Source organism: Sphaerodactylus townsendi, linkage group LG01, assembly GCF_021028975.2.
Source record: "Sphaerodactylus townsendi isolate TG3544 linkage group LG01, MPM_Stown_v2.3, whole genome shotgun sequence".
Taxonomy (NCBI): Eukaryota; Metazoa; Chordata; class Lepidosauria; order Squamata; family Sphaerodactylidae; genus Sphaerodactylus; species Sphaerodactylus townsendi.
Genome location: NC_059425.1, coordinates 110,353,098 through 110,378,562, shown reverse-complemented (window position 1 = coordinate 110,378,562; position 25,465 = coordinate 110,353,098). Strand labels below are relative to the sequence as shown.

The 25,465-nt window shown below is 47.5% G+C and overlaps 1 protein-coding gene across 4 annotated transcripts in view; it reads left to right on the top strand.

Annotated features, from left to right (window-relative positions):
• Positions 1-25,465, top strand: part of AKAP7 (A-kinase anchoring protein 7) — a 155,510-nt gene that overhangs the window by 89,184 nt on the left and 40,861 nt on the right. Inside the window, exon 7 of one of the 4 annotated variants that reach the window (XM_048490653.1) lies at positions 22,630-22,690. The exons of the other annotated variants lie outside the window; for them this stretch is intronic. Coding sequence (XP_048346610.1) covers positions 22,630-22,670 — 41 coding nt within the window. The 3' untranslated portion in view covers positions 22,671-22,690. Of the gene's footprint in view, positions 1-22,629; positions 22,691-25,465 lie in introns of those variants that run through there. 4 annotated transcript variants of the gene reach the window in all.

Sequence of the window (25,465 nt, the reverse complement as noted above, 5' to 3'; positions counted from 1 at the left end):
ACCAGGTTATAATACCAGTCACCCATCCATCCCCTTCCCTGCTTCCCTTAGGAACAGAGGGGCTTCATCTCAGCGCATAAGATAAAGAATCTCATACGAGTGCATCTGGCCCATCGCCCGGACTGTGGGACCATGCACTCAAGGTTAGCTTCACTACATCAACACCATTGAATCCTTTACACACTCTGCCTGCCCCTAAAGAGACCCACTTCCCCCTTCCCAGGTTTTGCAATGCTTGAGAAAGTAGCCTTGATTAGGAAAGCAGCTTAATAATAAAGAGGTAGGGAAAAGCTTCAATGTTTTCGGAATAGAACCCATTGATTCCATACCCAGAGGAGATATCCCACCCAAGAAACTAAAATATGTATGGCGTTCCGCGATTAAAGGCGAAGAGTCAGGATAGAAAGCGTCGAAATTCCGTAGTGCTTATGGCCATCAATAATGATCGGTGGGAACCTCTCCGGTAGGTAAATTACTAACATCCTGCGAAGGTGAAAGGAACCTCCTTGAGCAAGCTGGAACTGGAAGACTAGGATGGATGTTGTACCCCCACAAGAGAAGTTCAGAGCCAGGAAAATCCTAAGCTGAGGCAGTGACATTCATTAATCACTTGTAGTAATCTGAAAGAAAGGTCCCACAAATCTCTTGCACCAAGTTTTGGAATATTTATACACGTCCCTGAGATTTTTTTGTAGACCAAATACTACCCAGGAGCCCACGCCCAGAGGAAATCCGGCCGGTGTTTATCAGCCTGCAGTTTTTAGGAGTCCCAACTTTAGCTTATTTGCAGAAGCGGTCATGGACCGAAACTTCCCATCCCTCGACTGGATGAAATCCCATTGTTATGAAATTCTGGGGGGTCCAAAGCAGCTCGCGAGGTAGTTTGTAACAGCAATGGCGGAAGGAAGCTGACCAGATACTAATTTCAAAGGGGAGGTTTTCTTTTGTACTACTATGAACCCGCATTATGTTGTAGAGGCGTACTCATAAAAGCCGGAATAAGCTCGCCACCAATTGTCTTGAAGTGGTAGATTGAGATTGTAACAAGCGTAAATACTGCTCCTAAAGGAGTTCTGTTAAGATTCTCTCCGACTTCGCCCGTCACTTTGAGCGATGGTAAAGCGGCGGCATTGGCCAGGCATGACTAACAACTAAAAACTTTCCAGAACTTTGAGATGAATTGGGTGGGCCTTGATGAGAACCACTATACTTGAGAGGCGGAATGGAGGCAGTAAACATGTTGAATAAACAGCCGTGCAACTTAGGAAGCGGAGAGGGATGGAAGCATGCATGGAATAAAATGGGGCTTTGGCTTAGAGAGGTAAGTCTACCACCACCCATGAAACCCATTATTGCCATGACTTTTACAGACCGTCTGGCAAATCTATGAAAATCCATGGAGATGACTTCCCAAGAGCGGGAAGCTTACGGGAGAGTTTCAATAGTCCATGGGAGAAAGGCTTTCCGGGATAGTTTTGGCTTCTGCACAAACCCGAGCGAAAAGCCTTTAATGTAATGCCTCAATGTCTGCGCGTGCAGCGCCCACCCAGAACTGCGGTAGACTAGAATTACAGGGGATTTTCAAAAGCAAAATGTCCAGCCCGAGAGCGGGCATCGTGCGCCAAGCTTCAAGAACTTGCTTGCGAGGGAGAGATGCATTACCAACGATACCCCCCTCCGCCAAACTCGATTCTCAAAGCGCAATGGTGGGAGTCTCAACCCGGCGCTGGGAGGCTCCATGCAGCCAGCACTCCTCCAATTCCGCGGGAAGGAGAGCGAGACTGGGAGCAGGGGGGGTGGAGGAGAATGGGCCCGTTCGAGATCGGTGACAGCCAACTAACTTTGGGAGGGTAAGAACGAGTCACGTGGAATGTCACAAGTAAGGCAGCCCCACCCCTCCTGGTAAGAAGTAGCGAGGCCCAGCGTCAAGCCAGTTGTTGGTGCTTCCAAGGGAAAAAATGAACAGTAAAGAGAAGCGAAAGAAATGCGGCCCATTGCGAGAGTTGTTTGCGGACATCTTGAGGGGGGGGGTGGAAAGAGCTCCGCCAGGTTTTATGATCCGACCAAGAGCTTGAAAGAGGGTGCTTAGCCCCCCCTCAGCCAGTAGTAGCCAGAGTGGAGAGTGCTGCTTTGATGTAAGCGCGGTCTCCTTGTCTCCACAGTCCAGATTGAGGATTCGGCACCAGAAGGGATTTTTTTAGACAAATATAAAGCACCACGGAATGATCCTACCATCACTTTATATTTTTCTGCACAGCAGGGCTGCCCCAGTCGCTTTGTCGAAGGCGTCCACGTGAACCACAAGCTGGGAGATCGGGTCAGAAGTGCTTTAGGATAGGTTGAATTAAATGCGGGTGAATTTAATAGTTGAAGGCTGTTTCCCGAGCATTTCTCAGACAATATTCAGAAAGGGGGCCCGGGCTTGGCGGACAGTGGATCTTTACCTTTAGATGCGTAGAGGAGAGGTCTGTAGAGGAGGAAGAATCCCGAGTTCAACAAGGTGGGGTATAAAATCCACGATGGGGCCTAGTAAAACCCAGAAACGATTGGAGTTCTTTTACTTGCGGTTGGTGAGGGGAGCAGGCCATTTGGAGGACTGCTTCCGAATTTTTTAGCTTAGGATCCATTGTTAAGCCCTCGAGGCGAGATCCATTAACAAATGATAGTCAATGGAAGTCTGAGTGAAAACAGCATTTTGGAGAGTTTGGCAAAGAGAGTTGACATCCAAGTGGCAAGAAGCGTTTCCAATACGCATCTCAGAGACCAATATTTCATGCTCTTCCTATAGTTTGTGAGTAAATTAAAAGCGTCATCTAGAAATTATACAGCCACTCCCTTGTACATTGTAAATCATGGGAGGCTTTCGTTGATAAGGGCCATGAAAAGCTCCGGGGGCCCACTTATAACCCAGATGGCATTATTAAAATGTTCAAGGTGTCAAACTTTGTGTTAAAAGCGCAGTCGGAGGTGATTTCATATCCTTCAGCAATTCTGATGACTCCTTAGTAGAAGCTTCTCCTCAAGTCCGATTTAGTAAAAATGCGTCCCCGCTTGCGAGGTGCTGCATCCTAAAAAGGTCCATTGATCAAAGGCAATAAAGGATATTTTATTGGACAGGGGAGACCGCATTGGAACCTCGAGAATAATCTGTACAGAAAACCCGTAAGACCCATCTTTCTTTTTGACAAATTAAAGCAGGAGCGAAGCGTGTGTGGTGTGTTTAGTAGCCCTTGCATTAATATCCAGAACCTGACAGGTTCTTATCTATAGAAAGTACCTTGAAGTTCCTTCTCCTCATTGAGACTCATCGCGGTAGATTCTACCCTTGGGTAGATTTGTGCCCCTAGTTGTGCTTGACAATTTTACAGTCAGTGTCTCTGTGGGAATTGCTTGGCTGATCGCATTCCTGCTCCTGAAAAACTCTGGCTAAGATCCTGATATGCGCAGGAGTGGGATGCCAATAAAATCGGGGAGCATTCGCACCTGGGAAGGCCAGAAGGGGTGTGCCAAATGTCAGAGCGTTAGGTTTTCTTCCCACGATTCATGTAATGTTCACCACAGGGAGGTCCAGTAAAGAATTCTAGGATCCCTTTCTTTCCAAATGAATTTTTGGTTCATGCCAACAATAACCAAAGGCCAAAGACCCACTATGGAGTCGTGTTTGGCCACTGGCGCCAAGGTAGAAATGAAACTAATTTTCTCCCAATGATCCGAGATGCGGAGAGGAGCTGGCTGTGTTTATGTACTGGGCGGTCAGCATGTCGTTTCCGGAGGGCTGCCGTCCATCCTGGAATTAATGGTATAAGGCTTAACCAGAGAGATTCCGATCTAAGATACAAGCTCCTCTGCCACCTGGGGCGCATTAAAGGCAGTTAGGAGGCAGCGGAATCCACAAAGGAACCGAAGGCTATAATGCGAGTGTTCTTGAGCCAGTTGGCCAAGAAGTGGCGAACAGTATTAGGGCTGCCTTGCCGCTCACCCTTCCGTCATGAATTGGGCCCATGTCCATGAGATTTCTGAAGGCAAAACAGGCTGCTTCCCTCCTCTACCGTGCGCCCATACCGGTCACGCTTTAGGCGAGCCAGTGGGAAGGCGACCCCTGATGCGTGGTGAAAGCTTAACCCGACGAATCGCTTGGCGAGGAGTTATGGAAGGTAGTTAGTTTTGCTTCTTGGGACAGTTGGCGGCTAAGATGACCTGGCCCTCCATGATTAAGGAACACAGCCAAGAGTGGCGTGCCAGTTCAAGAGGAATTAGTTTTGATGAGGAGCTGACTGGGCTTGATTTGGCATTGGACACAGTAGTAGTTTTTAGAGGTAGAGGCCTCCCTGGCCGGCGATATTCCAGCGAGGCGCCACTTAGGGGACCCCACAACTGGATCCAGTCCTGCGACTGGTACGAGGAACCACGAATTAAAACACCGTTTCCGTATGGTTGCTATCCACAGCATCCAGGAAGTATTCGCATTTCATGCGTTCAGGCCACTCAGGAGGAAGTCGAGCAACGCATACGAAAATTCCACGGATAAAATTCACCTGGCAAAAGCGGTGATTTGCCTTGCTGCGGAATGGATTTTATTCGTGCCGGATAGCTTCATTCACCGGCGCCTGGATCTTGAAAAGCATCGCAAAGCTTGGAGGAATCTCGCGGGCACTATCACGAGTCCCTCATCCCTTGCAAATCAAAACGATCGCGCGAACCAGTGAAACATGCCCCATCCAGGACTGAACCCGATGTCCGAAATATTTCAGCGTTCAGACCGGGAACAGATCATCATAGATCTTCAAGTGGGCATTGAGTTGCAAAGGAAATGGAAGTAGGAAGTTTGGAAGCGGTCCCATCAACAAGCGGGCTGTGTCGGGGGGGCGGTAGTAGCCCACGTTGACGGCGTCTTAAAGAAAATTGCTGGGAAGGTGGTTTAACGCCCGGGTTGAGCAAGGTTGGGCAGGCAGCTGTTATGCATCTGGGAGGGGGGCGGAGTCGAGCGCTTCAAGGCGGTGCAGCTGGCGTTTGGGTGGCTTAGGACCCAGATCGTAGCGACCCCTGGCACCGGCCTGATCAGTAACAGCCGGATAGACTCTCCAGCGAAGGGCTTACCTGGTCTGCTGCCTCCTTGGTTCCCTCTCCAAAAGCGCAGCCAGCTCCCTCTCCTTCGCGAGGTCAAGTGCATCCTGGAGTGGCATGCAAAGCAGCTTTCACCGTTCCAATTTAGCCGGATTAGATCCCGTTTAAGGGAACTTCGAGTGAGACTAAGCACAGATGCGTCGCCAGAGCCTGAAGCAGCTTACAGCATTTGCGTTGTGTAAATCCAGTCTGGACTGTTCCAAGACTTTATCATGGAACTGACTTGAGATTCTGGAGCATATTATTATCGTTAAGGTAGCGTCTTTAGCGCAGTCCAACTTCGAGCTGGAACTTCTTCTTTGCGTTACTTTGATTATTCGCGGTCCCTCTGCAGGTTTTTCGGCTCTTGCTGCAACTGTGCCCGTTCCTCCTCCCATGGCTGGCGTTCCGCGAGTTCCATGCGGCAGAGCATCTCGAGTAATCGCCCCGCTACCCCTCATCCCAGTCTTCTCGATGGGAAGAGAAACGGTCCGAGGCTTGGGAATGCAGAGCTTTCCTCGAAGACTCTTAAGTCATCAGGAAGCGGAAGCCAAAACCGGAGACACCGTAGCGCACCGTAGCCACAGTGATGGCTCCCGAAGAACACCTCAGGTGCGATGCGCCCGGACCGAGGATAGGGGAAGTCCGATTAGGGGAAGGCGATACGAGATACCTCTCAATTCAGAGTTGGAGTCGGTGTCACTTTAGGACGGCCAGGCCCCAGATGCTGTGCCACGGTGGTTCCTTGGGAGCATCACCAAAATCTGAAGTCAGGAATGCGTTCAATGGATTCCTGGAGTTTTGCGCTTATCGAAAGGTGAGTCGAAGCCCGTCCTCCTCCATGACAGAGTTGCATCACTGAGGTTTGTAATCCACCGCAGCGGGTAGAGATCCGATCCACGAAGTGCGATCCATGGACCGAAGCAGCCCAAACGACTCGCCATAGAGTCCCACATGGAGTCGTGATACGCGTCAAATACCTGCGTTCCAGCAGATTGAAAAGGAAGACTTCATTGCTGATAATCTGAGGGCCGGGAAAGAGCCACCAAGCGAGGCCAATACGTTCTCCTACCCGGTTCTACAAGATCCAAGAAGGGAAGGTGGGAGCCCACTCTTTGCAGGGGAGCTACCGCTTTAGCTTCGCCAATGTAACGATTCGAAGCCTCTCCATGCATAGAGAACCAAAGGAAGGTCCACTGCACAAGAATATATAAAGATGAATTGAGGATTCCTACCACCCACAATGTAAGGAATTCCATAGGAAGCCGTATGAAATAAAAGGCTTTAGGGAAGTAAAAGTCCATTTATTAGAAGACATCTTAAGAAGCTCAGAAAGTACCGCGGTAAGCAGGAATGACACTTCCCGCCAGAAGCACCGCTGGGTTATAATACCAGTCTTGCCCCATCCCCTTCCACCTGCGCTTCCCCATAGGAGCATTGGGCTTAGACTTCATCTCCCGCGCAAAGATAAAGTCTCCGCCGATGCATCTGGCCCATCGCCCGGGCTGTGGAATGCACTCAAGGTTACTTCACCATCAACACCATTGAATCCTTTACATTTATGTTAAGAAGTCAAGTCCTCTTATGGATGAAAAATTGCTTAAGCAACAGGCAGCAAAGAGTGACAATAAATGGACAGCTCTTGCAATAGGATGAAAATAATGCTGGAACTTAAGAGCACCCAGTGGAGTTGATGGACAAAAGGAAATCTTTATTCAGCGAATAATTAAATTGTTGAATACCTGGGGGACAAAGTGATGGGCCATGAGCATAATGGCTTTAAAAACGGATTTAACAGCTTCATGGAGGACAGGTCGATTAGTGGCTACAGGCCATAGTGACTAAAGGAAACTTCCATATTCGGAGACAATATACCTAGGGGGCAACATCAGGGGAAAATCTGCACTTCTGTGCCCCATTTAGTGGCTTTCTGGGCATCTAATTGGCAACTGTGTGAGCTAGCATGCTGGATTAGATCCTCTCTGGTCCTGCAGGGTCTTCTTATATTCTTAAATTCAGTACCACTTAAGTAGATCTCACATAATACAAACCAACATATATATAATATAATATAATTTCTACTATTTCCTTAGATATAAATTAATTGGGTTCCACAGCAAAAGGACAAGAGGTTAAGGGCATTCTTTTTTTCTTTTCTATTGAAATATCAGAGTGTGTTTTTATTTTGTTCAGCATCTGATGGATATCCAAATTCTCCAGAGATTGCAGAAAATGCTGCATGATTACACAGAGATTTTGCTCTGCTGGCTGTCAAGGGCCTCTGATGTATTCTAAAATAAGATACTCAGTTGTGCAGATCAGTTCTTCAGAAATAATGTGAACATTGCTCTCTCTTTTTTGTTTCCTACCATAAGTTAGATATTATCTCTAGTCAATAGTACATAGAAGGCATCAGAAAAAAGTTTCTTTAGCTAGCTGTATTATATCTAAGTCTTTTTTTTATCTTCAAAGCTTAGGAAGTATAAAATATTTTTGAACTAGCACATAAAGGGGAAAAATCTTGTGTTCAGTTAACTTAAATTCCACTGGGGTAAATCTAGATTCATGAGTTTTCAGTGAAATTGCCACTGTCTCAGTGAGTCATAGCAATACACAAAGTTCCAAAGTCTGAGCATAAAAAAAAATCTTCCCCAGAGATAACTCTTGACAGCCAGTCTAAAAGAGTGGTTAGCATTGGATTAAATCTGGTGACACTAAAGATCAGATCCCCACTTTACCACTAAGATTTGCCGTGTCTGACCGTATGCCAGTGACTCTTTCTCAGCGTCATAAGTCTGTAATGAGTCTAAAAATGGAAGAATGGTATACCATTGATACTGCCATAAACTTCTTGGTGGGAACGGCATGCTAAAAATGTAATAGATATGTCAAGAAATTAAATCACTGCCAGAACTTTGGTCAAGTTGCTCAGATTGTGAAAAGGAACCATTTTAAAACAGGCCTTTGGGGGAAAAAATCTAGCCTCTAATTGATTGAATTAGACTCACCTGACCGTGATTGATGAATCCTTATTAAAAACTTACTATGAGGCTAGAGTTGCTATTCTATTCTGAACCTACCTGAAATGTTGTAACTTCTCTTTGATTTATGCTTGCTGGAAGAAATTAAGGCCTACACTAAATGGATTTCAAGGACTGTGCTAATATTTGCATATCCAATGCTTTATCCAATCTTATGTTTCAGCTAATCTTCTGCTATTTATGCAAATATTATTATTCAAGCTGAAGGACTCTTCATGGTGACTTTTTAAAAATAAAACTTTTTAAAAAATGTTATTTGGTCTGCTTTGTGTCCACTTACTCTCAAGGACCGAAGTGAGCCAGGTGGCAAAAGTCTAGGCTGCTTTTTTGACAGGATAGAAAATAGCATTTGCTCTACAGTTACTTCTATTTGCATGAGCTGAGAAGTTTGGTCTTAAGGTATGCTTGTATTATCTGGGATCCAATTGTGATTTCTACCAACTGAAGAGATTTTCATCTGCAGAACAGAACCACTCTCCCTAGCTTCAGTCCCAGATGAACTTTGGATGCAGCTCAGGAGGGAAGGGGGTCAGAGGATTCCCATTAACAGCATGAAGGGAGGGCCATTTTTATACATATGCCCCTGATTAAAAGCTATAAAATATTTATTAAAAATAAATGTTCACATGCGTACTGTCAGCATTACCATAAAATGAGAAAGGGATTAAAAAGAAAAGGGTAAAATTCAGTTCCTCTAGGTAAAATGCAATGGCCATCTCCTATATACCTTATGTAAGACTTCTGTCTGTATTGATGGAATCAGGACCAAAGAGGCTCTCCTCCTTGCTCCCAGGAGTCTGCTTTTCTGCTTCATTGTTTCCATTGACCAAGTGAGGTCAGTTCAAATAATTTTTTCCTGAAGTTGTCAAGAGTTTTTTCCCCATAAGTGACTTAATTCCTCCAAATTTTTGTTCCCTGGTAGATATTACCTGTATCACTGGAGTTTTTATGGGAGGGAAGCTTCACCATCCCATTGTCTCTCTCTTACCTAAGACCTATCAGCAGCATTTCTAAAGGGTGCTTGGCTCAGAATTGGGGGGGAGCTGTAAAAGCAATTAAAGTATTCCACCTCTTTGCCAAGAGAAAAAAGGACTTTTTAAAATTTAAGGTAACATTCGAAACTCCAAAGAAAGATGCATTACTTCACAGTCTAAACAAAGTAAGCTATGAATTATTTTAAGGTTAAAGCAAACATCACTTTTTCCTGAGAGAACTGAAAATATTTTTCTTCATCAAAATTCTAGTTGTGTGAGAGCAGTGTAGGAGGTTAAGAGCTCATGTATCTAATCTGGAGGAACCAGGTTTGATTCCCTGCTCTGCCGCCTGAGCTGTGGAGGCTTATCTGGGGAATCCAGATTAGCCTATGCACTCCCACACACGCCAGCTGGGTGACCTTGGGCTAGTCACAGTTCTTCTCAGATCTCTCAGCCCCACCCACCTCACAGGGTGTTTGTTGTGAGGGGGGAATGGCAAGGAGATTGTAAGCCCCTTTGATTGTAAGTCCCTTTGAGAAAGTGGGGATATAAATCCAAATAAATCCTTCTCCGCCTCCTCCTCCTCCTCCTCCTCCTCCTCCTTCTTCTAGTACTTGTGAAGTTTTAGCAGATGCTGATGAACTTTAGTTCAAAGGTGCCATTGTGTATGTGTTTACAGAGGCGTAGTTACCATGGGAAAGGGGGCATGAGCCTGGGGGGCAGCAATGTATTTTTATATTTTAGTGTTTTATTTTGTTGGCCAGCAGGGGGCACAGTTTTTAGGATAACGGCACCAAAATTTCAGGATATCATCAGACAATACTCTTGATGATGCCGGCCAAGTTTGGTGAAGTTTGGTTCAGAGGGTCCAAAGTTCTGGACCCCCAAAGAAGGTGTCCCATCCCCATTGTTTCCAATAGGAGCTAATAGTAGATGGGGATATCTTTTGAGGGTCCATAACTTTGGACCCCCTGAACCAAACTTCACTAAACTTAGGTGGTATCATCAGGATAGTCTCCTGAAGGTAGCCTGAAATTTTGGTACTGCTAACTTAAATATTGCTCCCCTGACGGGCACCCTCAATTTTCCCCCAGATTCTCCCTTTAAACTCCCCCCCTTCTGAGTGTATTTAAAGGGAAAATCTGGGCTCCCTTGTCTAAACAAAATTGAAAGTGATGCTGTTTGGGGGGGTGGAGTGGGGGGAATCCTCCCTGAAACAGCATCATTTTCCATGTTGTTTAAACTAGGGAGCCCAGATTCTCCCTTCGGCCACTGTGTGTAATATTGTTTGGAATGGTGTACACCGCCCAGAGCCCTTCGGGGGTGGGCAGTTAAAAATTTTAATAAATAAATAAATAAATAAGTGGATTTAAAGGGAGAATCTGCGTTCTCCAGGAGAATCTAAGCTCTCTAGTCTAAATAACATTGAAAGTGATGCTGTTTCAGGATGGATTCTCCCTTTAAGGGGGATTTAAAAGGAGAATCAGGGCTTCCTAGTTTAAACAACATTGAAAATGATGCTGTTTCGGGGTGGATCCCCCCCCCCCCATCACTTTCAGTATTATTTAAACTAGGGAGCTCAGAGTCTCCCTTTAAGGTGGATTTAAAAGGAGAATCTGGGCTCTCTAATCTAAACAACATTAACAGTGATGCAGTTTCAGGGTGGATTCCCCCTCCCCACCAAAAAACCCAGCATCACTTTCAAGTTGTTTAAACTAGGGAGCCCTGGGCGTGTTCAGATTTGTGAGTTGGGGCATGTTCTATAATGTGATGGTGGCTTTGAGATGACCAGGTGCAAAAAATTGTTTTTTGGTTGTAGTGGGGGGAGGCAGCCTTTGGTTGTGGAGGGGCGCAAAACTCAGATTTTCCACTGGGCTCCATTTTCCCAAGCTATGCCTTTGTGTGTATATGCTGTTGTATAAACCATAGTATTACCAAAGTACAAAAAGCTAGAATTTCTTCATAATAAAAGATTAAAGGCTACCACATATAGTTACACTAAAATTGATTGTTTCTTTCATTTTTACATATCTCAGATTATAGTCACCAAAATAATTTTTTAATTGCCTACCACATCAGACCTCGGGGGTGGGGGGGGGGGGCGAGGGGAGAGGTACAATCCATAACAATTCAGACCAGTAGCATGTGGTTTGCACCTAAGTAATTTACTAGCTGTTACAGTGTTTTAAGTAGAATCATAAAATATTTATTTTATTTATTTATTCTTAATAATTAAAACATCTAATACTCAATTTGAGATGGTGTGTAGATGTGATAGAAACAGTAGGTTTAAAGAATTCACTATAAAGATGTACGGCTTGTTTCTGTTCTTTTTCCCCATGGTTTTAATTTAAATAGGAAAAGTGTGTGATGGAGGAATTAACAGGTTACTTTTCAGGGCAAAGAAATGACAGAAATACTAAGCTGTTAAAATGTGCTAGGATATATCAGTTAAAACCTCAAAAAGATTCAAAATGGTGTATCTTGTTACAAAAGACTGAGATAAATCTACCTTTGAAGCTAGTTTTAGTTAATATACTTATAAATATTTTAACAGCTTAAAGAACATTGTTCTCTCTAAAGGAAATTCATCTTAGAATATCAGTTTGGGCTCCTGAAAGCACAGTAGCTGTTTTGTAAATCTTTCCATAAAACACATACACACACACTCAGCAAAAACTAGTACACCATATTGTGTTGTGCATAAAAACCTAGGTGATTTGATTTTCTAAAATTGTGAACCTTGGAAGCTTTACAGCTCAATTCAGAGCTGTTAAGCGGGCAGGGATGGTGCTGCTCAAGCATCCACCTACCCGACTCCCTCCAGAGTGCTTTCACATGGGGCAAGAAGCCTCAAAAGTCAGAAAAGGAAAAAAAGCTGAGAGTCCCTCACAGTGGGGAATAGAGATATGCTGTGAAAATCAAGGCATGTCTCTGCCCCGCCGACGAGGGAGACCAAGCAGACTCTAGAGGCCAACTAAGTTCATCTCCATCCCCAGAACACCACTGTAGTTTGGGACAGCATGGGGGTGCTGGTGCATGACCAAGCATTGAGGCTGGGTATTGCAGGGCACCGCAGTGACTGGGCGCTGATGAATTTGCCCCTCCACCAGCGTAAGTGCTCCCCCTGAACTGATACCAATACAAATAACTATGGTATTTACATTGCACATTGATGTGAAAGGGGGCTGTTTATGTGGGCTTTTCCCCAATAGATTTACTTATGAATATGTCTCAACTATACTAATGGCTTTCCTAAGGGTTATTATAATGAAACTGTGTGGCCCCATAGGCAATACAAAGTTGGCACAGACAATGGTTATGAGTGAGAAAGCTGTGCATTTAAAGGTAGATCCCTGGGAAGATGACTTAAAGGCTACAGATCCTCAGGTGGAGGAACAGAAAAATCCATCCAAAAAAAGGGTGTCAAAGCTCCATCAGTTATCTCTGTTCCTATTGATGCTTCTGCTAAAAGGACTTTGCTGGCTTATAGAGCAGCACTTCAGCCGCTTCTAAGAAGGCAAAACATATTCCCTCAGCCCCTGCTCAGAGATGTCACCCTCCCTTTCAGCGCCAAAAGAATTTGTTGCTTCTACAGACTCCTTGGCACCAACAAAGCCCGTCACCTCGATACTGAAAGTCTCTATCACCTCGACACTAAAAAACACCTTTCCCTCATGATCAGCACTCCCCATCATCTCAATGCCAACAGACCTTGTCACCTTTGAAACATCTGTTGCCTGTTCAGATCCACACATATCCTCGATACTGAGGAGGTTTTTCACCTAGTTCATCACCTCGATGTCAAGACAGGTATCCAGTTCGAGGCCGGCAAATGTCTTTTTATATATCAGAACAATCTCACCTTGAAGCCAGGTAGACTGTCTTTCTTAGGACAGCATTCACCTATAGGATAGTTGGACAGTCCTCGTCACCCTAGTACACTATCCATCTTAAGGAAGCAGCCAAGATCACCACACTCTTCAGATAATGAATTTATCAAGGTTCCATTGCCACTGTTCCCAACCATACATAAGTCATGGTCACAGGACCAACCTCCCAGTCTGTTGATACAAGGTTACACTCCTCCTGGACCCAAGCCCCACAAATGATCTCCGTGCATAGGGATCAGGGGACTTGCCAACCATGTTCATTATATATAGTTCAACTACAGACTGTAGTAATGCACTGCTGACCCAGCAGCACCGTGGTAGAACGTTGGAACACCAACGGACCTACGGCCTTCTGGTCGCACCGCACCCCCACTCCTCATCCCCCTATGAGTCACGGGTCATGAACTGTCTGGCTCAGTCACCGGGCGCAGGGACAATGGTCTTGCCCCCAGGTGAGGATTAGGCTCAGACGCTTACGCTCCTCTCCGCACGTAGCCAGGTGAGATCATGCATCACATGATGATCTCCCGACCTCCCGCCTCCCGCTCTCCCGGAACTCCCCCCGTTCCTCCCTCCTACACGCCCCGATAGAATAACAATAAAAGGTGCCAGGAACCAGCACGCGGGAGACTCGCTAGGAACACGGAGCTCCGCGCTCCCGCTGCTGGCGATCTCCACCAGATGTTATCTCCGCGTCTCGTCTCGTTCTTACGCTGACCACGTGGGTCGACTACAAGCTGGTGGCGAAACCCGGGAATCCTCGAACCTCCACCCTGCTCACCGTCGCCTGGGAAAGGGCCGCGATACCGAAGTCCGCTGGATCGGCGCATCCAGGGACCACCGTTTCGGTATCGCCTGCCCTCTGGATCGGCGCATCCAGAGACACGCGTCCTAGGACACTCTCTCGTCCGACGGAACACCGGTGAGTATGGGAGCTTGCAAAGCAGGAGCTTATGACAAACGCGTTGGCGAACTGAAAGCGTTAGCGAAATGCGGCAGGGTCCCCGTAAAGAGAAGGGAGCTCGCCGAAATTGGTTGAGGAGATTGAAGCTCAATGTCCATGGTACCCAGAGGGGACATTGAATCTTGGGGACTGGGAAAACATCGGGCGCACTCTTGGCACAGAGCCTCGCGCGCCGATGTCACTGCTACTGACGTGGAGACAATGTTATGTCGCCATCAGCCTGCAGACCTATGGCTCCCTTGCTGTAGGCAGCCCTCCTTTCGATCTTTCACCTTCAATTTCAACCCTGGAATTTTCTCTATCCGCTAAATTGGACCTGTCCTCCTTCTGCCCCCCTTGCTCCTTCGGCCCATTTCAAACTCTCCCGCGGCTCAGCGCCCTCCCCTTGCTCCGCGTTCATTTTCCAAAGCCACCGCACCTCCGTCGGCGCCACGTAATGGCGCGGGTTTCAAGACTCTCGCAGAGCGTATTAGCCACGATCTGCTAAGGAAAGAAACCCTGACGGAAGACGATGCCGATATTCTCGCATTGTGCCTCCGTCCATTTCACAGATACCGGGGAGGGTGGCGTTGTCCGGCGGGTTGTCGAGTATCGCCCCTTAAGCTATAACATCCTCACTGAGCTCCGCAAAGCGGTGCGGGACGTAAAGTCACCAGCCCCTATGTGAGAGGCATGCTAGAGGCGGTCGCGAGGAATCACTTAATGGTTCCGGACGACTGGAAGACCACCTTCCGCATGCTCCTGAGCCCTGCACAATTTGTGATCTGGGAAAGCGAGTTCCGCCAGCAGTGCTTCAGCAGGGCAGCCGCCTCTGGCGGCGCCTACACCGCCGCACAGCTTTACCGGCCGATGCCTTCAGCAACCCCAACAATCAGATTGTCCTACCTGAGGCCACCCTTACGATGCGCCTCCGAGTGCGCCTACAAGGCGTTTGTCAAGGATTCCCAATGCCGGCCAGCCCACCCAGAGCTTCTCCACCATCCGGCAAAAACCCCAAGAACCCTATGCCGAGTTTGTGAGCAGGCTCCAGGAAGCTCTCAAAAGGCAGGTTGACAACGAGGAGGCTCAGGGCGAACTCCTTAAAAGCGTCTTGCCAAGGAGAGCGCCTCCGCTGAGTGCCGCCAAAGCAATCACAGGTCTAGGTAGGAACCCTGAACTGGCGAGCGACATGCTTAAGGCTTGCCAGGATATCGGGTCCTTAAGCCCACTACACGGACCTCCTGGCCGCAGCCCTCTCCATTGCTAGGAAACAGCGAGGCAGATGTTTCAATTGCCACCAGTCCGGACACTTCCGTAGAGATTGCAGGCTGCCCAGTAGGGGCCTGCAACCCGCACCGGGGGGGTCTCCCCCCAAGGGAGAGGACCCCCAGGGAGGCCGATCCCGGGCCTTCTCCACCTTTAAACAAGAACTATCCCTTATTGCAGGGGCCACTGACCTCGCTTGCCCGGAGCCAGCGTACACCCCAATGTGGGCGGGTATCCTGCAGGAACGACCTCACGAGGGCAGCCGCACGCCGCGGGCTCCTACGCCCCAAGAGCATCCCGCCGCCCACTTCACACAGTTCAGAGGCCCAGGTATTCCCAGGGTGCAGAGAGCTCCGGCACGGCCATCGGCGAAGTGACCGGGCGGCCTGATCAGTGGCGGCGGGGGCACATTTGCGCACCTGGGAAGAGGAAGGGGAGCAGGCCACACCGGAAGCCCCCCCCAGAACTGGCGGCAACTCATGGCCCTCCCCATTGCCATGGGAGAGCTCGAGGCGAGTAAGCCCGCCCACACTGCCCTCCCCCTCACATGGACCACGAAAACCCCAGTATGGGTAGAACAGTGGCCACTGCCCAGAGAAAAATTGACTGCCATGCACCAACTCGTGGAGGAACAGCTGGCTGCGGGCCACATTGAGACCTCAACATCACCATGGAACACGCCTGTCTTTGTGATAAAAAAGAAGAGTGGCCGATGGCGATTGCTACAGGATCTCAGAGCAGTAAATGCCTGCATCCAACCCATGGGCCCTCTTCAATGCGGTTTACCCAACCCCAACCTTATCCCCTCGGACTACCAGGTCCTGGTTGTTGACCTGAAGGATTGTTTCTTTTGTATTCCCCTCTCTCCGAAGACCGGTACATTTTGGCTTTCACGGGTACCGGTGCTTAATCATCAGCAGCCCACGGCCAGATACCAATGGAAAGTATTGCCCCAGGGAATGCTCAACAGCCCCACCTTGTGTCAGTTTTTTGTCCATCACGCCCTAGCCCGTTTCGCCAAAGCGCCCGGAGCCATAATCATCCATTACATGGATGATATCCTAGTAGCCGCACCGACCACCCCCCCGCAGTGGATAACGCTGCTGGCCGGCACATTAAAACAGTCAGGCCTATACATCGCTCCCGAAAAGGTGCAAAAGAATGAGCCATTCTTGTATCTGGGGCATAAACTCCTCCACTCCTACTCCGCCCCTGTCATACCAGAGATACAAATCCCAGACACGCCCACACTCCTCCAGCTGCAGCAGCTGCTCGGAACCCTCAACTGGGTCCGTCCTTCTTTGCCCTCACCACCTCCTTGCTCAGCCCCCTGTTCGCTACTCCCGGCTGCCAAAAACCCAGGGGACAGGATCCAGCTCACCCCAAAGCACAAGGGCGCCTTTCGGGCAGTAAGGGAGTCCTAGCCACGCCACGATGGGTGGATCGGGTCCCCTCAAGGATCAACCTCTCTCCCTCTTCCTCTTGAACACCCCCCCTCTCCCAGCTGGAGTCCTAGGGTACACTTTCGACCGCCACAAACCTTCTTGGTCGAGATGGCTCTACCTACCTCATGTGCCCGCAAAATCTCTCCACCCCGGGCCAGCTTTACGCGGATCTCATCAACCAAGGGCGTCCAGCACTATGGTAATGGTGGGGTGGGACCCCGAAAAAATCATCATGCCTCTAAACAGAGCAGAATTCCAGCATCTCTTGAACGCTTCTTCACCCCTCCAGCTGGCTGTTGGGGCTGTCGTGGGGGAGATCCTCTTCCACCTCCCCCAGACCCTCGCCTCCCTCTCCTCCACTCTACCCCCTGTCCCGTTCGGCCTTTAGCGGCCTCTGTCCCACTCCAAAGCGCCCCCACCATCTTCGCCGACCCGGGGGGGCAAACGCGTCGGCGCCATTGCATTTCAACAAAATGGTCAATGGCAGACCGCTTACACGCCGCCCCAAGCCTCCGCTCAGCGGAGCGAACTGCGCCGCAGCCATTCTGGCCTTTCAAACTTTCCCCAACCTTTCAACCTTTTGGTCGATTCCCAATGCGGTGGCGTGCGTGATGCCCACCTACCCGGAGCCTCATTAAGCCGCCCCGAATCGACTTAAACCTCATGAGTCTCTTCCTGACATTCACGGAACCTACTAGCATCCAGAACCTCTCAATGCTTCGTAGGCCATATCGCAGCCACACGCCGCTCCCAGGCCCCCTCAGCGAGGAACCAGCCGCAGACAACGCTACCCACATCTCCACCCTCTTCTCCGACCCCTTCCAGTCACACGATTTCTTCCACCAGGGGCAAAAGCACTTCGCCCGATCCTGTAGCATCCCCTCAACCAGGCACAATCTATCGTTAAATCTTGTGCTCAATGCTCACGCCTTGGCCCCTCGTCCAGACCCCGGGGTAAACCCGAGGGGCCTGGCAAATGACTTGTGGCAAATGGACGTAACCCTGGTCCTGCCTAGCCCTGGAAGCACCTACATGTAACTATAGATACCTACTCGGGATACGTCTGGGCACACCCCACTCCGAGGCGAAACAACCAATCCGTCATCCAGCACCTCTTTGCATGCATAACCGTCATGGGCCGCCCCTCCGCCTAAAAACGGACAACGCGCCCGCATATTCTTCCGCCGCCATGCTCCAGTTCTGCACCAACTGGGGAATCGTGGTAACACCCGGACTCCCCTACAACCGCACCAGGCAAGCAATCGTTGAGGGAGCAAACCCGCCAACTTCAAAGAAATTCTAGCCAAACAAACTAAAGAAAGGGGAGGTAGCCCCCCCATTTAGGCCACATACAACAGATAGTATCAAAAGTACTCTTCACCATCAATCATTTAAATCTGCTCGCCCTACCATCAGGGCAACAGATCACCCCCGTAGAAAGACACTTCAGGCAGTCAGACCCCCTCCCCACGCCAGGTCTGCCAACAAGCCAGCTCCCAGATCGAACCTGGCGGGGACCGGCCCCCCTCATAACCTGGGAAGGGGTATGCTTCAGTCCTTCTCCCTACAGGTCCTCTATGGATTCCAGCCCGGCATGTCCGACCGGCTCGAGGAACGATGCCAAGCGAAGCCAGGCCGCACCGCGAAGATGGAACAGGTCCCCCCGGAGTACCCCGTCCCATAGCTTCAGCAGACTTACAATCAGCATCGAAACGACCGAAGATCCAGAGGATCCACAAAGGCATGGAGCTACGATCAGCCTAACCCGAAGACCCCCGCAGCAGCCGGCCCGCCTCAAGACACCCAAGAATCCCAAAGCTGCAACCTCTGCGGCTATCGCTCGCAGATTTCACAGCCATCAGCAGCTACTCACACAACTACCCCCACGGTGACAATCGGTCACCCCCTGCAGGATCTTCATCTACAACCGCCATCCTCTTTTCCTCCCCGCCGCCCCCCCGGCTGGAATTTGAATTTACAGCCGGGAACATCCCTGATAGGTTAACCCTTGGAACTCTCCGCTGTTTTCAGCCGCAGATATTGTCGGGACACGCCTTCTCTCATAACCTTGCTCGTGAGAATCACTGAACCTGCAATGCTAAAGACTATCAGTAGCTCTCCCTACGATCTTGAGAAATCCATGGACTCTAACGCCATCACTCTGTAGTTTTGGTAGTCAAACAGCAAGAGCCATGCATTGGACAATTATGCAACCACGGGTTGCCTTCCTTCCGTACATCATCCAGCCTATGTATCATTTAGCCATGTTTTATTGTTTAAATTTATTGCATTACCTTAATTTTTTGAAGTTATGTTATTTTGTTATTAAGCGTGCATTTCCACGCCTGTCTATTTGCCGGGACTCTCTGCTACCGCTCACCATCGTCTCTGCCCCAGGCTCCTACCTCCTAGGAGCCCGGACGCCGCATCACCGCCAGCTCCGCTCTGCCTTTCTCGATCCCTCCTCTGCATAGCCGGATGCGACGCGGTCGCCCTCTCCAAAGCGAGGAGTTTGTCTCCCTCGCAACTTCCCTTGTGGGATTCCCCCCGGACTTGTTTCCTGTAACAACACCAAGACTATCTGGCCAGCTGGCCTGTACCCTTCGCGAAGTCCATCAACTCCACCTCCATTTGCCCTGGATGCCCTGGCCTCCTAGCAGCAAGAACTTCGATCAGCGACTAATTTTAGATAATCGTGGCCGCCATTGACTATTTGTTGTTATTGTGCATCACCAGAGCTGTGGAGAATGTACATAATATGTGTTGCTTTAATCTCTCTGATAATTCCCAAAGTTGATTCATATGAAAGTACCGTAGAACTGTAAGAAGTTGTATCTTAATCTTGAAATATGATGTTTTTTTTTGCCCCATTGAGGTGGTCCAGCCCTCTGGAGCTGGCTGCCGGGAGGATGGTTGAGTGCTCATTGTGCAGCTCTGCATTGGTTTAATTGTGTGCCTCGTTATCGGGATCTTTGTTTTACGTTCTAGTGTGTAGTAATGTTCAATATTGCTCTGTAGCGATTGTGTAAGAAGCCCCTCGAATTTCCCTTACCCCAAGCAAACAAGTTCTAATGTTACAGACAAAGCGGCTTTCGGTCGAAAGCTTGACCAGGCGGTGGAGGAGACAAAAAAGCCGTCCCGCTTTAAAACGTCACCCCTTAGCATTTCTAGGTCCCCCTTTTTGCTTAAAATGTAAAAAAGGAGGAGATGTAGTAATGCACTGCTGACCCAGCAGCACCGTGGTAGAACGTTGGAACACCAACGGACCTACGGCCTTCTGGTCGCACCGCACCCCCACTCCTCATCCCCCTATGAGTCACGGGTCATGAACTGTCTGGCTCCAGTCACCGGTACGCGCAGGGACAAATGGTCTTGCCCCCAGGTGAGGGATTAGGCTCGAGGCTGCATTACGGCTCCTCTCCGCCGGATTTCGGTAGCTGCCAGGTGAGATCATGCATCACATGATGATCTCCCGACCTCCCGCCTCCCGCTCTCCCGGAACTCCCCCCGTTCCTCCCTCCTACACGCCCCGATAGAATAACAATAAAAGGTGCCAGGAACCAGCACGCGGGAGACTCGCTAGGAACACGGAGCTCCGCGCTCCCGCTGCTGGCGATCTCCACCAGATGTTATCTCCGCGTCTCGTCTCGTTTCTTCGCTGACCACATTAGGTTTTAGCTCACAACAGACTTCAACAGAACACCACAAACTACTGTCAGAGGCACACAGAATATCATCACAACACCAGTCTGTGACTTCTGAACAATATTTAATGAGCCAACTGCAGTATCTGAATTTGGTCTTTATATTACTCTTTCAGGAGAGTCATTTGTGCATCACCTAAGAGGAATATTTACTATTTATGCGACAAGAAAATATGACATTATGAACATCAGACAAAACAAGAATATTATAAGCAGTGTCTTCTGAAGATACAGAAAAATGGATGAGCCATGAGTAATAATCAGCATTTATATTGCATTAAGTGCAAATATTCTTTATGTGGGCCATACAGACCCTCACGGCCAATCTAAAAAACTTGGGGGGCATTCAGAACTTTTGAAGCAAATGGGGGCATTTGAGGTTTTAGGCAGTTCCTTCTTCCCACTTGCAATGAATTCTGACAGTGGAAGAGAGTTATTTTCTGCTGCTCACCCTACCCTGAGGATAAAATCCCAGATCTTAGATTTCTTCCAGGTTCCTAAGAAAGTGGCACTCAAAAAATAACTCTCCTCGCATTAAAGAATTATCTATGGCCATCAGGCATAAGGGTCTCACTGTATGTGTGCCTGAGATCTGCGCATCATATACACATATTATTAATATACCTGGTAAATAAAGTTCCCTTATCTGGATGTGGTTTTTATGTTCTGATTTTTTACTTGTAGCAGTGGGGGATTTTGATCTGGAACCTGTGGTAGCTGTTGGCATTCCTGCTGAGGAATAATTTTATAACAGTCCTGGAAGGTGGAATGACCTTCATGCTACATAGGGGAGCTAGTTGGCCTGAGTACAGTCCTCTGAGTGAGTTCAAGGGTCAAGAAAAATTTGAGAAGTCTAAACTCGACTCACAGTTTAAGCTGCTATATCAACTCCCTTTATGGGCACAAAGAAGGAATAGCACTGAAATCAGTTGGCTGTAATGCTCATACATGCTCACAGCAAAGACCAACTATTTCTACTGTCACATTTGGATTCATAGCTTTTCATTAGACAGTTACAGTGGCACATATATTACTACAGTCTTAGCACCTTCTTTCAGATAGCCTGCTTTATTTATTAATACGTGTACATGTGCTCCTTGAATACCCTGAAAAGGATGAATGAAAGTAGTACTGCAAGAAATATTCTTTCCCGATTTAATGACTGGGTTTTACTTATGCCCTCCAGATCTGTGTTAAGCAGTCATGTTTAATTCATTTGTACTTTAGAATATGGGTCATGTGTTTTTCCCTCACTTATGATTAGACAAGCTGACAGTTTCTGCTTAGATAGGACATGCTTTGTTACAAAATGGAGATTAATCTGTTAACTCACTTGCTACAGTTTTACAGTCAATCTTGTCATATCAGGTTATTTAGGAGGCTGTTGTTGTCTTCCCAGTGTTCTATTATTTTCTTTTTTAAAAAAACTACCAGTGTTTCCATGAAGGAACTGATTTCTGTCCCTGGTTTGGCAACACAGTGATAGTAGTACAGCCTTCCATATCACCAAGACACTGTGTTCTGCTGACGTTATTTTGAGAAATCAAACATTTATAAAAGCTCTCTGCTATTATGTGTTGATACTGAAAGAAGGTTATTTCTGTAAGAAATAGCACAGCTGTTCTTCATGGCACAGTTTTTAAAAGAGTTGTAAATGAGAAAATATTGCCCATACACCATCACTATGGCTATTCCCATGCTAATTATGAAACCAGAAACATAAATCCACCTACAGTAAAGGTTCAGATCTGCCTGCTCAGGAGACTCCTCAGGTATGCAGAAAAATATTATCGGGGGCGGGGAATCCCTCAGTTGTCTGATAGTGACTACATATCCAGAAAGTATAGAATTTGGAGAGCCAATTCCATGGGGGGGAGAGGGATGAAGGAATGGAAAATTAGCCTGTTCAATTCCCTGAAAATTTCTGGAGTTTCTGCTAGAAGGGTGGGTTTCTGAATTTCTTCTCCTTCTGCTCCAAATTCCTTGCACCATCCCACCATCCCCCCCGCCCCGTTGTTCTATGTATCTAAGTAAGCTTACTTGCAAGTAACCGATATCAGTGACACTTCCAAGTATAGGATTGGAAGTGCAATCTGTTTAGGCCTTGGTGGAGGTTCATAAAGACATTTTCTTTCCCCAATATTTTATATGGCTTCAATGGTTTCTAATATATTAACATCATGCTGTTTTTTTATATTTTTGTTAGTACATCAATTCTTTGTATTGTTTTGTCTTTGTATTGTTTTGTTGATTTGTTTAGCTATGTTGCAGGGTGCCTTGAAAACTATATCTTTGGTCTAATGTAAATATTCAAAGTGGACACAAGATTTTTACTGCTTTTTCCCAAGCTCTTTCCTAAAGAGGTTGGAAAATCAGTCCTTGCAACAATATTCAGGTATGGATGCACGATCTTTCTTTTTCAAAAGGCATTTGGTTAAGAAGGGTGTTTATTTGTGATTAAAGGTTTTGCTTTCATTGTGGTTGGTTTTAATTGTATTTTAATTTTTTTGCAAACTTCTTTGAGCTAGGTTTGAAAAAAACAGAATAGAATTATGTTAAATGAATGAATGGACCAGTACTGCTATATGATCCTCGTTGGCAAGAACATGGCCGCACACATCCCTGTGATAAGGTTGCCAACCTCCAGTGGGGGCCAAGACCTGGAATTACAGTTGTTCTTCACACTACATAAATTGCCTAGTTATTCTACTTCTCCCAAGAGAAAACAACTGCTTTAAAAGATAGACTGCATGGCATTATATCCCACCAAGAATCCTTCCTTCCCTAAACCTCCGGCTCCACTTTCAAATCTCCAAATATTTCTAAACCTGCAGTTGGCAACCTTGCCCTATGGGCAATCATAGAGGAATTGTTGATTGTCTGAAATTGATCAGAGATTATTCATTCAGCAGAACAACAACCTTGGAAGGTGGTAAAATATCCTTTCATTTTCTTTACCTCCAGCAAAAGGTTCCTCAAGTCTGTCTGCATCAAATGGTTTAAATATAAGTCAATCCATTTGAATAAAGGCTGAGCTACCTCACCCATAGGCATCATTTCCACTTCCTAGCACTAACTGTTCAATTTGTGGCACCATTTGTACTCATGAACCATTTAACAGGATGCATTTGAGGGCAAGCTCTAATGGGCCTTTTCTTGCTTGTAATTATTTTTTCAGTACTTAATTACAGAATTACAATTGAGAATCTAATTATTTAAAGGGTAATTGCCAATCTAACAGGATATTATTTTCTCTCTGAGATTCAATTTGAGAAAAGAAAGCTAGGAAATAAGGAACTATGTGCCTTTAAAGCTGAATTATATGCAGGAAAGTAACAGCTAGAGCAGTGATGGCGAACCTATGGCACGGGTGCCACAGGTGGCACTCGGAGCCCTCTCTGTGGGCACTCGCACACAGAGTTTGTCATTTGGGGGTGGAAAATCACCCCCCCACACACACATCTAGGCTGGCCTGGGCCACACTTGAAAGCATGGCGGATGTGCGCTTTCCGCGGTGAGCAGGAAGGGCTTGGCTGGCGGGGCTGGGGCCTGTGCTGTGGGTGGCTGCCTGCCTGTGGGAGGCAGAGGGAAGGCAGGAGACATGCTAGAGAGGCACAGCCAGCGGTATCTGCACGGGACTTGCGCTGGAGACTAAGAGCAGGGCTGACTCCTGCTCCGAGAGAAAGCAGGGCGGGGAGTAGAGACAGGAAGAGGGAGCCAACTGTTTTTTCTAAACTAAAACCTCAGCATTCAGGTTAAATTGCCAGGTTGGCACTTTGCAATAAATAAGTGGGGTTTGGGTTGCAATTTGGGCACTTGGTCTCAAAAAGGTTCGCCAACACTGTTTTAGGTGATGCCACAGGCCGGGGACCTACCTGGAGATATATGGTACAGACAGAAAGTAAATAACTTGATATTCAAAAGCAAACATCTTGGGGCAACGTTTCTGGTCTTTTTGCTCTATGCTCTCAATTACAAAGAAGCATATGGGATACTAAAAGGAAAAGCCGGAGCAAAGGGTTGATTTTGGTGAGGGCATTTTTTTTTAAAAAAATTGATAAATCACCTTTTAAAAAATTGATACATCAGTTGAGCTGATTCATTTAATGACTGCTTACTCTAAATCTTAGAGGCATCTAAATTCCGGGGAATAAATTCAAAAGAAAGGTTTGGGGGATTTTATTTGTAAATGAAACAGGGTAATCCTTGGAACACTTCTTTTGCTTGAGCTGCTGCTTCACCAGATCAGAGACCTACTGAAGCTCTAAAATCTAGGACGCTCTATGATTTTACAAGACATATTTTCCCCATGTAGGACTCAACTCTTCTGTACTGTGACATAGAAAAAGTGTCCAGAATAGGGGTTCCCAATCTGTTTGAGCCTGTGGCCACCTTTGATATTCTGACACAGAATGGTGGACACAACCACAAAAGTGCTGGTGCAGGAGGCTGGAACACTGAAACAACGCTATTTGACTTTGCATGGTCATTCAGAAGCCCTGAACATTTGGTGGGCATTAAGGTGGATTTTGCACAGTAAAAACGCCCTGTGCTATATCCAGGAGTGCAGCTGCTTTGGTGCTTTTTACCCTACCATTGACTCTACCCTTCTCCCCGGCTTTCCTCTACTTGTACCATGAGGTCCTTGGCAATATCTCGCATGTGCAGGCAACCTCCGTCCCGATTGGATGAATCTCCCCAATCCCACTCCCCCCACTCACTTTCACTAATGTAGTTTTAAATGACTCTGCACGAAACAGGCGCTGGGAATCGGTGCCCTCACACCCCCCCATCTAAAATCCCTGCATGTGCGAGGGAATTGCAGTATTCCAACACCGCCCCCCAGTCTAAACTCCCTGCGTGTGCAAGGGAATCACCGTCCTCTCATTCACACGCTGCTTTTCTGCAAGGTTTCTCAAGGTTTTTGCAAGGTTTCTCTCTCCATGTTTTTTATTCCACTGCAAGGGGGGGCACCCATTCATTGGAGGGGTGGACCAGAGTGGCGAGGCAGGGAAAATGGCATCGTTCTCCTGCCAAGGAGTTTTCAAGGCAGCGGAAGCCACCGGAGCAACAGAGGGGCATTTCAAAAGGTCCTC